The 12,500-nt window shown below is 38.3% G+C and overlaps 4 protein-coding genes across 9 annotated transcripts in view; 3 read left to right on the top strand and 1 right to left on the bottom strand.

Moving 5' to 3' along the window:
- nup155 (nucleoporin 155) overlaps window positions 1–4,213 on the top strand; it is a 39,552-nt gene extending 35,339 nt beyond the window's left edge. Inside the window, exons 31-33 of one of the 2 annotated variants that reach the window (XM_005169144.5) lie at window positions 372–508; window positions 2,194–2,300; window positions 2,377–4,213. In XM_005169144.5, coding sequence (XP_005169201.2) covers window positions 372–508; window positions 2,194–2,300; window positions 2,377–2,515 — 383 coding nt within the window. In that variant the 3' untranslated portion in view covers window positions 2,516–4,213. 2 annotated transcript variants of the gene reach the window in all.
- Window positions 1–12,500, top strand: part of LOC141376283 (uncharacterized) — a 778,518-nt gene that overhangs the window by 498,621 nt on the left and 267,397 nt on the right. The window lies entirely within an intron of this gene.
- ora5 (olfactory receptor class A related 5) overlaps window positions 7,093–12,500 on the bottom strand; it is a 6,387-nt gene continuing 979 nt past the window's right edge. The window contains exon 2 of one of the 2 annotated variants that reach the window (XM_073914330.1): window positions 7,093–9,297. In XM_073914330.1, the coding sequence (XP_073770431.1) occupies window positions 8,453–9,297 (845 nt within the window). In that variant the 3' untranslated portion in view covers window positions 7,093–8,452. Of the gene's footprint in view, window positions 10,284–12,500 lie in introns of those variants that run through there. The other variant, XM_002663460.7, reaches the window with a different exon arrangement.
- cplane1 (ciliogenesis and planar polarity effector 1) overlaps window positions 11,834–12,500 on the top strand; it is a 60,841-nt gene continuing 60,174 nt past the window's right edge. For all 4 annotated transcript variants that reach the window (XM_073914319.1, XM_021479229.3, XM_068223881.2 and 1 more), the window contains exons 1-2: window positions 11,834–11,924; window positions 12,268–12,409. In XM_073914319.1, the coding sequence (XP_073770420.1) occupies window positions 12,272–12,409 (138 nt within the window). In that variant the 5' untranslated portion in view covers window positions 11,834–11,924; window positions 12,268–12,271. The remainder of the gene's footprint in view (window positions 11,925–12,267; window positions 12,410–12,500) is intronic.

Genomic DNA, 12,500 nt, shown 5'->3' with positions numbered 1-12,500 from the left:
AAAATTGAAAAATTTAAGTTCCTGTTTGGAAACTTACAGATAGATGGCTGATTTGTATGTCATTAATATGTTCAGTGCTAAGGTAAATAAACACTTTTGGCACTTTTTTTTTGAGTCTTTTCATTAGTTTTGTTTTTCCTGTAAATTATTCAATAAATACCGTACCGTGCCATTCATACCGAGGTATTACCGTACCGTGAAATTCTGATACCGTTACACCCCTGGTAATTATTGATGTGATGTAAAGGTGAGTTTTCAGCGTCATTACTCCAGAGAATCATTCTAATTGGCTATTTTCAATTTCCAAGTTTAATGTTTAATTATTGAACAGTGCGTAGTGTAGACTGATCTGATGTTGTGCTGATCTTCAGACTTCCTGGTGAAGTTTCTGGAACAGGAAGTGTGCCGGCTGAGCTGGGATGTGGGTTTTGTGACCTTCACCATGCAGGAGATTGGAGTTCAGCTGCCGAGACTGCTGGAGGTGTATGACCAGCTCTTCAAGACACGGGTAACAGAACTCAGACCAGATAAACTCATGAGTGTCCAGTTACTGAATGACCGATTACATTATTCATTTATATTATTGATTATTAACCAGCAAGATGTTTAAAACGGTGTTATTGTAGGTAAACACACTCATTCTATTCATTTCTATATTATTAATTCATCTATTTATAACGCCTTTACAGTTTACACAATACAGTTTGTACAACATAAGAGCAATGGAAACCTGTAGTGTGTCCAGTTTACGAAAACAAATGTGTGTGTGTGTGTGTGTGTCTACCTGTGTGTGACTGTGTGTCTGCATCTGCTTCTCTGTGTGTCTTTGTGTCTGTCTCTGTCTGCATATGTACCTTTATGCGCGCGCGCGTGTGTGTGTGTGTGTCTGCATCTGCTCTTGTTTGTCTGTGTGTGTGTCTGCATGTGTATCTCTATGTGTGTGTATGCTTGTGTGTGTTTGTGTCTGCATCTGTGTCTCCTCTTTTGTGTACATGTGTTTCTGTGTGTGTTTATGCGGATGTCTTTTTGTCTGCATTTCTGTGTCTTAACATGTGTTTGTGTGTGTGTGTGTGTGTGTATGTGTCTGCATGTTTGTGTGTTTGCATGTGTCTTTGTGTCGGGCTGCATTTGTGTGTGTGTGTGTGTGTGTGTGTCTGCGTGTGTGTGTGTGTCTGTGTGTGTGCTTGTGTTGGCCTGCAATTGTGGGTATGTGCGTGCGATGTGTGTGTGTGTGCTTGTGTCGGCCTGCGCTTGTGTCTGTGTGTGTGTGTGTCTGTGTGTGTGTGTGTGTGTCTGCGTGTGTGTTTGTGTCGTTGTGTGTGTGTGTGTGTGTGTGTGTGTGTCTGCATGTTTGTGTGCGTTTGCGTGTGTGCTTGTGTTGGCCTGCAATTGTGGGTATGTGCGTGCGCTTTGTGTGTGTGTGTGTGTGTATGTGTCTGCGTGTGTGCTTGTGTCGGCCTGCGCTTGTGTGTGTGTGTGTGTGTCTGCGTGTGTGTTTGTGTCGGTGTGTGTGTGTGTGTCTGCATGTTTGTGTGTGTCTGCGTCTTTGTGTGTGTCTGTGTGTCTTTGTGTGTGTCTGCGTGTGTGTGTATGTGTCTGTGTGTGTGTTTGTGTCTGCATGTGTGCTTGTGTCGGCCTGCGCTTGTGTGTGTGTGTGTGTGTGTGTGTGTGTGTGTGTGTATGTGTCTGTGTGTGTGTTTGTGTCGGCCTGCGCTTGTGTGTGTTTGTGTGTGTGTGTCTGCATGTTTGTGTGTGTCTGTGTCTGCGTGTGCGTGTGTGTCTGCGTGTGTGTTTGTGTCTGCATGTGTGCTTGTGTCGGCCTGCGCTTGTGTGTGTGTGTGTGTGTGTGTGTGTGTGTGTATGTGTATGTGTATGTATGTATGTGTGCGTGTGTGCGTCTGCGTGTGTGTGTGCGCGTCTGCGTGTGTGTTTGTGTTGGCCTGCGCTTGTGTGTGTGTGTGTGTGTGTGTGTGTGTGTGTGTGTGTGTGTTTGTGTGTGTTTGTCTGTGTCTGCATGGTTGTGTGTGTGTCTGCATGTCTCTGTTTGCGTGCGTCTTTATCAATGTGTGTGTATCTGTCTGTGTTATGTGTGCTTGTGCCTTTGTGTCTGCACTTGTGTGTCTGTTCTGTATGTGTGTTCTGCATGCATGTGTGTGTGTCTACGCCTGTCTGTGTGCTTGCATGTGTGTGTAGGACCCGTGTTGGCAGCGTCTAAAGAAGCCTCTTCATCTGGTGGAGTGTATTCATGTGCTGCTCTCCGGATACGTGGACGACCCCAGCCGCGTGCCCACCTACGACAGGTTAGCACCACCACACCTTTACCATCACCATCACCTCCCAGTGCTTTAACCTGCTTCTCACCACGGTGTCTTGCAGACGCAGGTTCACCAACGCGTGTCTGGACAACATCTGTGGTTATCTGGTGGAGCTGCAGTCTCTGAGTCCCAACGCGGCGCTGCAGGACATCATCCGCAACTTCAAATCCCTGCAGGCCAAGCTGGAGAAGCTGCACTGAAGACCACCAGACTTTATAATGTAAACACACTCATACAGTCCTGGACACACACACACACACACACAGCCAAAATAAACTCCTCACACCTCCATTCTGTGCTCTGCAGAGGTTTTTGTGCCAGAAATCAGGTTTTAAGAGACACTGCTTGCTGCAGAGCCACTTGAGCTCCAATGAGGAGGAGCTTGAGCTCCAACTCCTCCTCCTTTTACTGCGTACACCTAACCCCAACCCCCGATGACATCACTTGTAGAAGAAGTGCAAGGAAGGAGGAGCTAGAGCTCAAGCTCCGCCTTGCTGGAGCTCAGCTCTGGCCAAGTGGCTCTGCAGTGAGCACCACATGGGTTTTACTGTCTCGCACTGCACACAATATCTGTGTATTAAGAGTTTCTGTGTTTAGTGATGTCTTCTGGTTATTTATGGTTACGAATCGCCACATTATGGGATGTTGATCTCAGCTGTGCTCAGTTTCGATGTTGACGATGACTTTTCAGCAGTGTAATAGAGTGCTTTTACTGACATTTTAGTCATCTGTTGATCAATATATTGCACATATAGTGAATTAAGTCTGTATAATAACAGAATAAGTACTATTAGATTTTTGCAATGTCATTTTTAACACCAATCCAGACAATAAAATCACTACATACTGCTACAAATGTCAATAAAAGTCACTTTGGGTTTTTTTTGGCATCAAAAGTTGTCTGAGAAAATATATGAAGAGTTCAGATGCAAACACCTCTAAGTCAAAAGAAGGTAATGATTCGCACTCAATTGCTTCAAACTGTTTTTATTTACATTTTACGGGTGATCACAGACGTTTCGGCACAAAGCCTTCCTCAGTGTTCCTCACACACAGAGGAAGGCTTTGTGCCGAAACGTCTGTTATCACCCGTAAAATGTAAATAAAAACAGCACGAAGCAATTGAGTGCGAATCATTACCTTCTTTTGAATAATAGTAACGATAAGATTAACGCACCAAACCAAAGAAGTTACTAAAAAAACCCGCAAGCGTGCAGGACTAACTGCAGTAACTCTGAACACCTCTAAATGCCGTCTGAAATCTTCTTCTAAAATGAGTGTTTTTATCAGGCTCCTGTGTGTATGTTCTGTAACATCACTTTTATGGCAGAGATTAAGGTCTATTCCTGGTCTTTAAAGTGAAATATCTCAACATAAACAAGAGGCTGAAACATGTTTGATTTTTAATGGAAATTTCAGATGGCGCTTGTTTGTTTTTGCATCTGAACCCTTCATATAGTCAAATCCCATAATGCAATTCTAAAGCATAAATAAAAAAACATTAATTAAAAAAAAAGGCTTATTATTTTTTAAAAACATACAAATGCAGAGAGCTGTTAATGTACAGATGTTCTGTCAGTGTTTTCTGAGATCTGTCTGATCTTGCTGGTCTGTTCTTAAATTTATTCTGGATATTTTCTACTGCGAAGACACTTGAATCTTCAGGAACCTGTTTGTTATTTTTGTACAAACTTTACACACATGTTGAGTTATTAAGCATTGGGTGTTATATATTGGGTGCGATAGCTGTGAATGAATGGGATGACAGAAAACCCGTCTGCTCTTTTTTTATCAGGACCACACGCTTTTATCGAAGTCTGATAAAGCTCCCTTTAGGTTTGTGTAATGTGTATTTGCCAATGATTTGAAAAGAATAAAAGTTTGGTTTTAATTTAAAATTGAGTCAAATTTATTTGCATATCAAACCAGTTATGTACATTATGGCCTGCTTTCAGATACTAAAGCTTAAACCTGGACTACATGGCCACTTTATTAGGTCTAGACGATCTGCTGCAGTTCAGAGTGAGCATCAGAATGAGGAAGAAAGGGGATTTCAGTGACTTTGAACGTGGCATGGTTGTTGCTGCCAGACGGGCTGCTCTGAGTATTTCAGAAACTGCTGATCTACTGGGATTTTCACGCACAACCATCTGTAGGGTTTACAGAGAATGCTCCAACAAAGAGGAAATATCCAGTGAGCGGCAGTTCTGTGGGCGCAAATGCCTTGATGATGTCAGAGGAGAATGGCCAGACTGGTTCCAGCTGATAGAAAGGCAACTGTGGGGGAGATTTTCTTGGCACACTTTGGGTCCATTATTACCAATTGAGCATTGTGTTAACGCCGCAGCCTACCTGAGTATTGTTGCTGACCATGTCCATCCCTTTATGATCACAGTATGCCCATATACTGATGGCTACTTCCAGCAGGATAACGCAGCATGTCATAAAGCTCAATCATCTCAGACTGGTTTCTGGAACATGACAATGAGTTCACTGTACTCAAATGGCCTCCACAGTCACCTGATCTCAATCCAATAGAGCAGCTTTGGGATGTGGTGGAACGGGAGATTGGCATCATGGATGTGCAGCCGACAAATCTGCAGCAACTGTGTGATGCTATCATGACAATATGGAGCAAAATCTCTGAGGAATATTTCCAGTAGCTTGCTGAATCTCTGCCATGAAGGATTGAGGCAGTTCTGAAGGCAAAAAGGCGGTCCAGCCCTACAAATAAGGTGTACCTAATAAAGTGGCCAGTGAATGTGTGTGCATATACTGTGTGTATATGTAAATATATATATTTGTGTGTGTGTATATGTATATATATGTGTGTGTGTGTGTGTGTGTATATATATATATATATATATATATATATATACACATATATACACACACACAATATTTTATACACAGTTGACACATCAACCCAACAACAACCTTATTAACTATTAATAAGCAGCAAATTAGGATTTTATTAACACAAACGTCATAGTTAATGCTTTATTAATAGCAATAAATGTACCTAAAGATGCATTTCCAAGAGAAGACCACTTTTAGAGATTTTAAATCCTCGTAAAGACGGCTTAATAAAAGTATTTGCGATTTACCCTATGTACAATCTGTCCTCATCTGTTCACAGAGTTTATGCTGAAGTCGCAGCGCAGACAGCATAAAGAAAACTGCGCTCATATGCAGATTCACAGTATAAGTGGCATAGCGAATATAATTACAGTGATCACCGGCTGCAATTATCAAAACACAGGAGGGGCAGTCATTTGAGTTTGTGCTTTGGTGGTGGAAAAAACATTATAATACAGCAGTCACTGTTTCACAACAATATTTCACACAACACAGGAAATGAAGGAGATCAGCATGCAGGTTGTGTACAAATAACAAAGTGCTAACCACTCACACGGGTTCATATGGTCGACATTAATCTTTAAAATTAAATGCTTTCTAGATTTTGGGATGTTTGGCTTTATTTATTTGGTGATATTGAGTTAAAAACGCATCATTTAGATTTATGACTTAGACGTTGTAATATTTAGTCTATATGCATGTTTAAAAGTTAAATTGCACTTCTGCTGCTATATACAGTTGAAGTCAGAATTATTCGCCCCCTTTTGATTTTTTTTTTCTTTTTTAAATATTTCCTAAGTGATGTTTAACAGAGCAAGGAAATTTTCACAGTATGTCTGATAATATTTTTTCTTCTGGAGAAAGTCTTATTTGTTGCATTTCGGTTAGAAAAAAAACAGTTTTTTATTTTTTTAAAAAACATTTTTGGGAAAAAATTATCAGCCCCTTTAAGCTATTTTTTTTTTCAATAGTCTTCAGAACAAACCATCATTATACAATAACTTGCCTAATTACCCTAACCTGCCAAGTTCACCTTATTAACCTAGTGAAGCCTTTAAATGTCACTTTAAGCTGTATAGAAGTGTCTTGAAGAATATCTAGTCTAATATTATTTACTGTCATCATGACAAAGATAAAATAAATCAGTTACATAAAAAAGGTTTTTAAAACTATTATGCTAATAATAATTCTGACTTCAACTGTGTATATATATTTATTTATATAGCCTATATATATATATATATATATATATATATGTATATATATATATATATATATATATATATATATATATATATATATATATATATATATATATATATATATTTACATAGATATATATATATATTTACATAGGCTATATATATATATATATATATATATATATATATATTTACATAGATATATATATATATTTACATAGGCTATATATATATATATATATATATATTTATATATATATATATTATTATTATTATATTATTATATATATATATTTATATATATATATATATATATATATATATATATATATATATATATATATATATATACACACACACACACAGCGGGGGGGGAAAAACTATTGAACATGTCATGTTTTTGTCCTGGGAATAATATTTCTAAAGGAGATCTCTAAAGCAGATTTTGGTAAAAACCCAAACAATACAAGCATAAAGATAAAACAAAATCTGAAAAATGACCGAAGGAGAAAGTCCTGAACTACTGAAATGTCTTTAATACTTCATATGAAAAGCTTTTTTGGAGTGGAGACCGACCCCCACTTTGAGAACCACTGTGCTAAAACAATAAATTAAACACTCGATGGTACTATCCAGACCTTCAGAAAAAAGGGGGGGAAAATATGTGAGATAACGGCAGACAGGTAATTCATTTTTTTTTTTTTTTTTTTCGTAATTTAATGGAAGGATGATATAATACATACATAAATACATGTACATATACATAAAAAAATCTAAATATTAAAAACTTTAAAGGATTTAAGATGCTGATGTCCGTTAAATGCGTCATAACAGTCTTTTAAAAGGCTCTACCAGCAACAAGAGTTGGAAAAAGGTACGAATGCTTCCTCATAGTTGTTTTCTAACAAATGAAGTAAAAGAGATTCCTTATTAAATAATTCATTAATTATATGCGGCCCGTCATTATATGACAATAATATAAAAGTGATATATCCTCAAGCTGTTCCTTTCGTGATGACTGTTTTAAGATTGTCTTTTGGTACTGTCCTACAAAAATATTTTGGAAAAGTGTCTTGAATTTTATTCGAAGTAAAATTTATAATGAATGGACCTTGTATTGGAAAGACAGTGTTGGGCTTTACTGAGTATGAACAACCTAAAAGTAAACAGTGGTATGTGGTGAACTGCTGCTTGCTAAATTTCACATTCATAAGCCAAAATTTTCTAACTCCAGACCTGTTTGTGGTTTTTCTCAACGAATTTAAACAAGAACTTTTGATACAATTGTCTCATAACAAAAAGGCTCTAAAACATAATATTATATATTTAATGAGTAAATTTAGCTTTTTCAATTTGTATTTTTATATACTGTGTTAGCAGTTTCTTCTTTTTTTGTTTTGTTTTTTTTGCAGTTCCTTTCTTCATTGTTAAAGAGAATTCTTCTGCCTATTTGTTGTTGTAAAAATCCAGCTTAAACCAGCATAGGCTGGTTGGCTGGTTTTAGAGGGGTTTTGGCCATTTCCAGGCTGGTTTTATGCCCATTTCAAGCCTAGTCTTAGCTGGTCAGGTTGGGAAATGACCAGCTAAAACCAGCTTGACCAGCCTAGCCAGGCTGGTAGTCCAGCCAAAAACCAGATATGTCCAGCTTAAATCAGGCTGGTCAAGCTGGATTTAGCTGGTCATTGTCCAGCCTGACCAGCTAAGACCAGGCTGGAAATGGCTGGAAACCAGCCTGGAAATGGCCAAAACCCCTCTAAAACCAGCCAACTAGCCTAGGCTGGTTTAAGCTGGATTTCTTTCAGCAGTATGTACTAAAAAAAGTGCTGCATGCAAAACTGTTGCAAACAATTTATTTGTGTTGAATTTAAACAAACAAATTAAATTTAATAATGTTCAACTTAACTTGTTTGTTTAAATTCAGCCTAAATAAAGTGTTTAAAACCACTTAACGTAAAAAAAATTGAGTAAATCCAAGGAATTGTCTTTGAATAATTTTTTCAGTGTACGTGTATAAATACGTTATACGTGTATAAATTGTATACACTGTTTATGGGAATAATACATTAAAAAAATAAACTACCAGCAACAAGAGCAGTTGAGTTTCTTCACGCCGTGCAGGTAGACATACGGGACAAAACAGGTGTATGTGGCTCCGATAAAGTTGGTCAGCTTGACCACCAGGATGGAGTTCCTGAAGCCGCTGTAGATGCGGAGCACCAGGTGAATGAACCAGCAGAAGATGAAGATCGAGGCCACCGCCACCACACTCTTCGCCGCCCGCACATGAGTACCGGAGGACGGGTTACCGGACGACCTGACCTCCGTCTTCTGCTCTGATCCTCCGGAGTGATCTTTAACCCTCTTCTGGCTCTGGATCAGCGTGACCACGATCTGCACGCTGGCGTACGTGATGCCCACAAGAGGAACCACATTAGCAACAATCAGATAAAGCCCGTCAAACGTCTTTTTCTCCGCAGGAGTTGGGAATTTTTCCTCACAAACTTCCAAACTGTCATTTCCGTCGTGTTCAGCTATGAAGAAGTGAGGGACGCTGAATGTTAACGCCACCATCCAGCTCCCGAGCAGCAGCCAGAGCACCAGCCGGAGATTGTCCAGCTGCACCGGGGCTCCACCGCGCCGGACGGAGCCCACCAGCTTCTGGTGCCAGTACAGGGTGATGAACATGGTGGAGAAGATGCTGCTGGTCTCCGAGAGGTCTGATGAAAACTGGAGCACGCTGCAGTAGTTTCTGCTCAACAGCCAGCTGTTCAGAAACTGCGCTAAAGTGTCCGGCAGGTCCACCATGCAGTTGGTGATGAGGTTGGAGACGGCCAGATTGATGAAGAGCACGTCATTCGGCCTCAAGCGGGATCTGGATCTAGGGAGAGAGCGCAGAGCCAGCCAGAAGTTCCCAGTGATGCCTGTAACGCAGAAAAAGGCTCGGATTGAGGATTCAACCCAGTCTTGGAGCTGCATCTTCTCCTACTGAAGTCCGCGTGCGGTTGCAGATCCAGCGGCTGAGCTTTATCAGGTATGAGCCGATGATGTGAGAAAGCCTGACTGCACTAGTTTGGTTCTGTCTGCTCAAAACTAAACCTGAGTTTGTTAAACCACCATCCTGGAACAGACCCCCTGGTGACACCCAATTGATTTTGCCCACAAAACTTCGACGGTAAACGCCACAGCTGTTGTTTTCTGCTTATGTCAGCAAACATAACATCATCATCCTGATTATTGTGCTCATAAGCAGGTTTTTAATTCGCCAAGTGGCTTAAACATAATTGCAGTGACGTCTGGTCATAATTATCAAAGCACATGAGAACAATCATTTCGGTTTCTTTGCTTTGCTTTACAAATATACACCGAGATGTTTCACAGACAAATAATGTCGAACATCTACTCTGTTAAAATAGTTGGGTTAAAGATACCCCAACATATAACCCAACTATAGGATAATATAGCACCTTCCCAATGGGTTATTTTAACCGAATGCATGGGTTATTTTGAATAAATGTAATTTTTTTCCATTATGGTATTACTATTAATTTAATAATTATGGCTGGGTAAATAAGTAACATACAGTTTACAAAAATATTGAAAATGCTTAATTTCCATTACATTTTAGTTCCAGACACTTTTGGTAAAATAAATCAAGAATCACAAACAATGAGGAAACAGAACAAAGCCTAGTTATAAACTGAGCAAGCAGAAACTCCTGTGCAGAATATGGAGCTGTGTGTGCTGTAGAGGCTGTCCAGCAGCTGCAGCAGGCTTCACTCAGTGTCCACAGTGTACAATACAGTTTAACCACATTCAAACGCTTCTAAAAGATGGGCTTGGATGGTGAAACAAATATAAACAACGACACTGAGGTAATTTGTTAAAAAATAACAACAAAATTATTTCGTTATGGCTTAAATAAACTTTATAACGCAAAAATAACATTATGCACACATATTAGTACAGCTGTTCTGTGTCAGTTAAATCAGCTGACTGTTGAAATTTTAATATTTAACTCAACTGGTTGAGTTATTAAATAACCAAACAAAGATTAAAAATAACCTAACAAAGCACCAAATATTTAACCCAACTGCTTGAGTTATTAATAAATAACCTAATAAAGGTTCAAAATAACCCAACAAAGCTCCAAATATTTAACCCAACTGGTTGAGTTATTAATAAATAACTTAAAAAAGTTTAAAAATAACCCAACAAAGCACCAAATATTTAACCCAACTGGTTGAGTTATTAATAAATAACTTAATAAAGTTTAAAAATAACCCAACAAAACACCAAATATTGAACCCAACTGGTTGAGTTATTAATAAATAACTTAAAAAAGTTTAAAAATAACCCAACAAAGCACCAAATATTTAACCCAACTGGTTGAGTTATTAATAAATAACTTAATAAAGGTTAAAAATAACCCAACAAAGCACCAAATATTGAACCCAACTGGTTGAGTTATTAATAAATAACTTAAAAAAGTTTAAAAATAACCCAACAAAGCACCAAATATTTAACCCAACTGGTTGAGTTATTAATAAATAACTTAATAAAGGTTAAAAATAACCCAACAAAGCACCAAATATTGAACCCAACTGGTTGAGTTATTAATAAATAACTTAATAAATGTTAAAAATAACCCAACAAAGCACCAAATATTTAACCCAACTGGTTGAGTTATTAATAAATAACTTAATAAAGTTTAAAAATAACCCAACAAAGCACCAAATATTTAACCCAACTGGTTGAGTTATTAATAAATAACTTAATAAAGTTTAAAAATAACCCAACAAAACACCAAATATTTAACCCAACTGGTTGAGTTATTAATAAATAACCTAATAAAGGTTAAAAATAACCCAACAAAGCACCAAATATTTAACCCAACTGGTTGAGTTATTAGTAAATAACTTAATAAAGGTTAAAAATAACCCAACAAAGCACCAAATATTTAACCCAACTGGTTGAGTTATTAATAAATAACCTAATAAAGGTTAAAAATAACCCAACAAAGCACCAAATATTTAACCCAACTGGTTGAGTTATTAATAAATAACCTAATAAAGGTTAAAAATAACCCAACAAAGCACCAAATATTTAACCCAACTGGTTGAGTTATTAATAAATAACCTAATAAAGGTTAAAAATAACCCAACAAAACACCACATATGTTTAACTCAACCACTGGGTTAAATAAATAATGTTTTTAGAGTGCAGGCAATTTTAACTTCCATTGTTAAACATGTATAACATTACATCCATTCATTCTTTTTCTTTTCGGCTTAGTCCATTTATTAATCTGGGGTTGCCACAGCGGAATGAACCGCCAATTTATCCAGCACATGTTTTAGGCAGCGGATTGTCTTCCAGCTCACGCTCGAGAAGTCCATTGCGCATGCGCACCGACCGCGTCTGCTTCTATGGAAACAAAGCGGGAATCATGGGAATTCTGCTCGATCTTTGGAAAACCGGAAGTGGAGGGAGATTCGAAACACAGCGGATTACAGACGCGCGATGTGCTTATTAAAAGCATGGCATGATGGTACAATATAAGCACTCTTTATTCTACATCTTATGAGTGTTTACACTGCTCCAGTGCGCGTGTGAGGTTGTGTTGTCGTACTTGAGCTAACGGTGTTGCTAACGCTGAACAGTAATGAAGCTCGCAGTCATCTGTCAGACCTCAGCTCAGTGTTTACAAACGCTCCTCTCACGTATTTAAAACGGAATTAATGTCTGTCTGCAATTGTATTCACATGCTGTATCATAATATTATCATCTAAGCTGCTTTAATGTCTTGTTAATATGTTATATGGACTGAAAATAAGAGTGAGTTCTCGGATTGATTTGTTTCCTCTCGTTAACTTCTTCAACTACACAAACAGCTGAATGCTGCAGGGCGGAGAGCGTCTGGACGTCCTCCCAAACTCACCAGAAGTGCCAAGAATGGAAGTGAAGCTGGAGGTTTTGCTGTCGTCCAGCATCAAGCGCAGGAAGCCGTGGCCCAGATTCTGCTGGCTGGGCAGAGTAAGATCAATTCGCACAGACACCCCATCCAGAACCATTCAAGATTCATTAACACGCTTTTAAAGGAAATCTCAGTAAAACAGATCTATAG

Source organism: Danio rerio, chromosome 10 (genome assembly GCF_049306965.1).
Source record: "Danio rerio strain Tuebingen ecotype United States chromosome 10, GRCz12tu, whole genome shotgun sequence".
NCBI classification, from domain to species: domain Eukaryota; kingdom Metazoa; phylum Chordata; class Actinopteri; order Cypriniformes; family Danionidae; genus Danio; species Danio rerio.
Note: the sequence above shows the minus strand (reverse complement) of the source record. Positions and strands in the feature narration are given on the sequence as shown.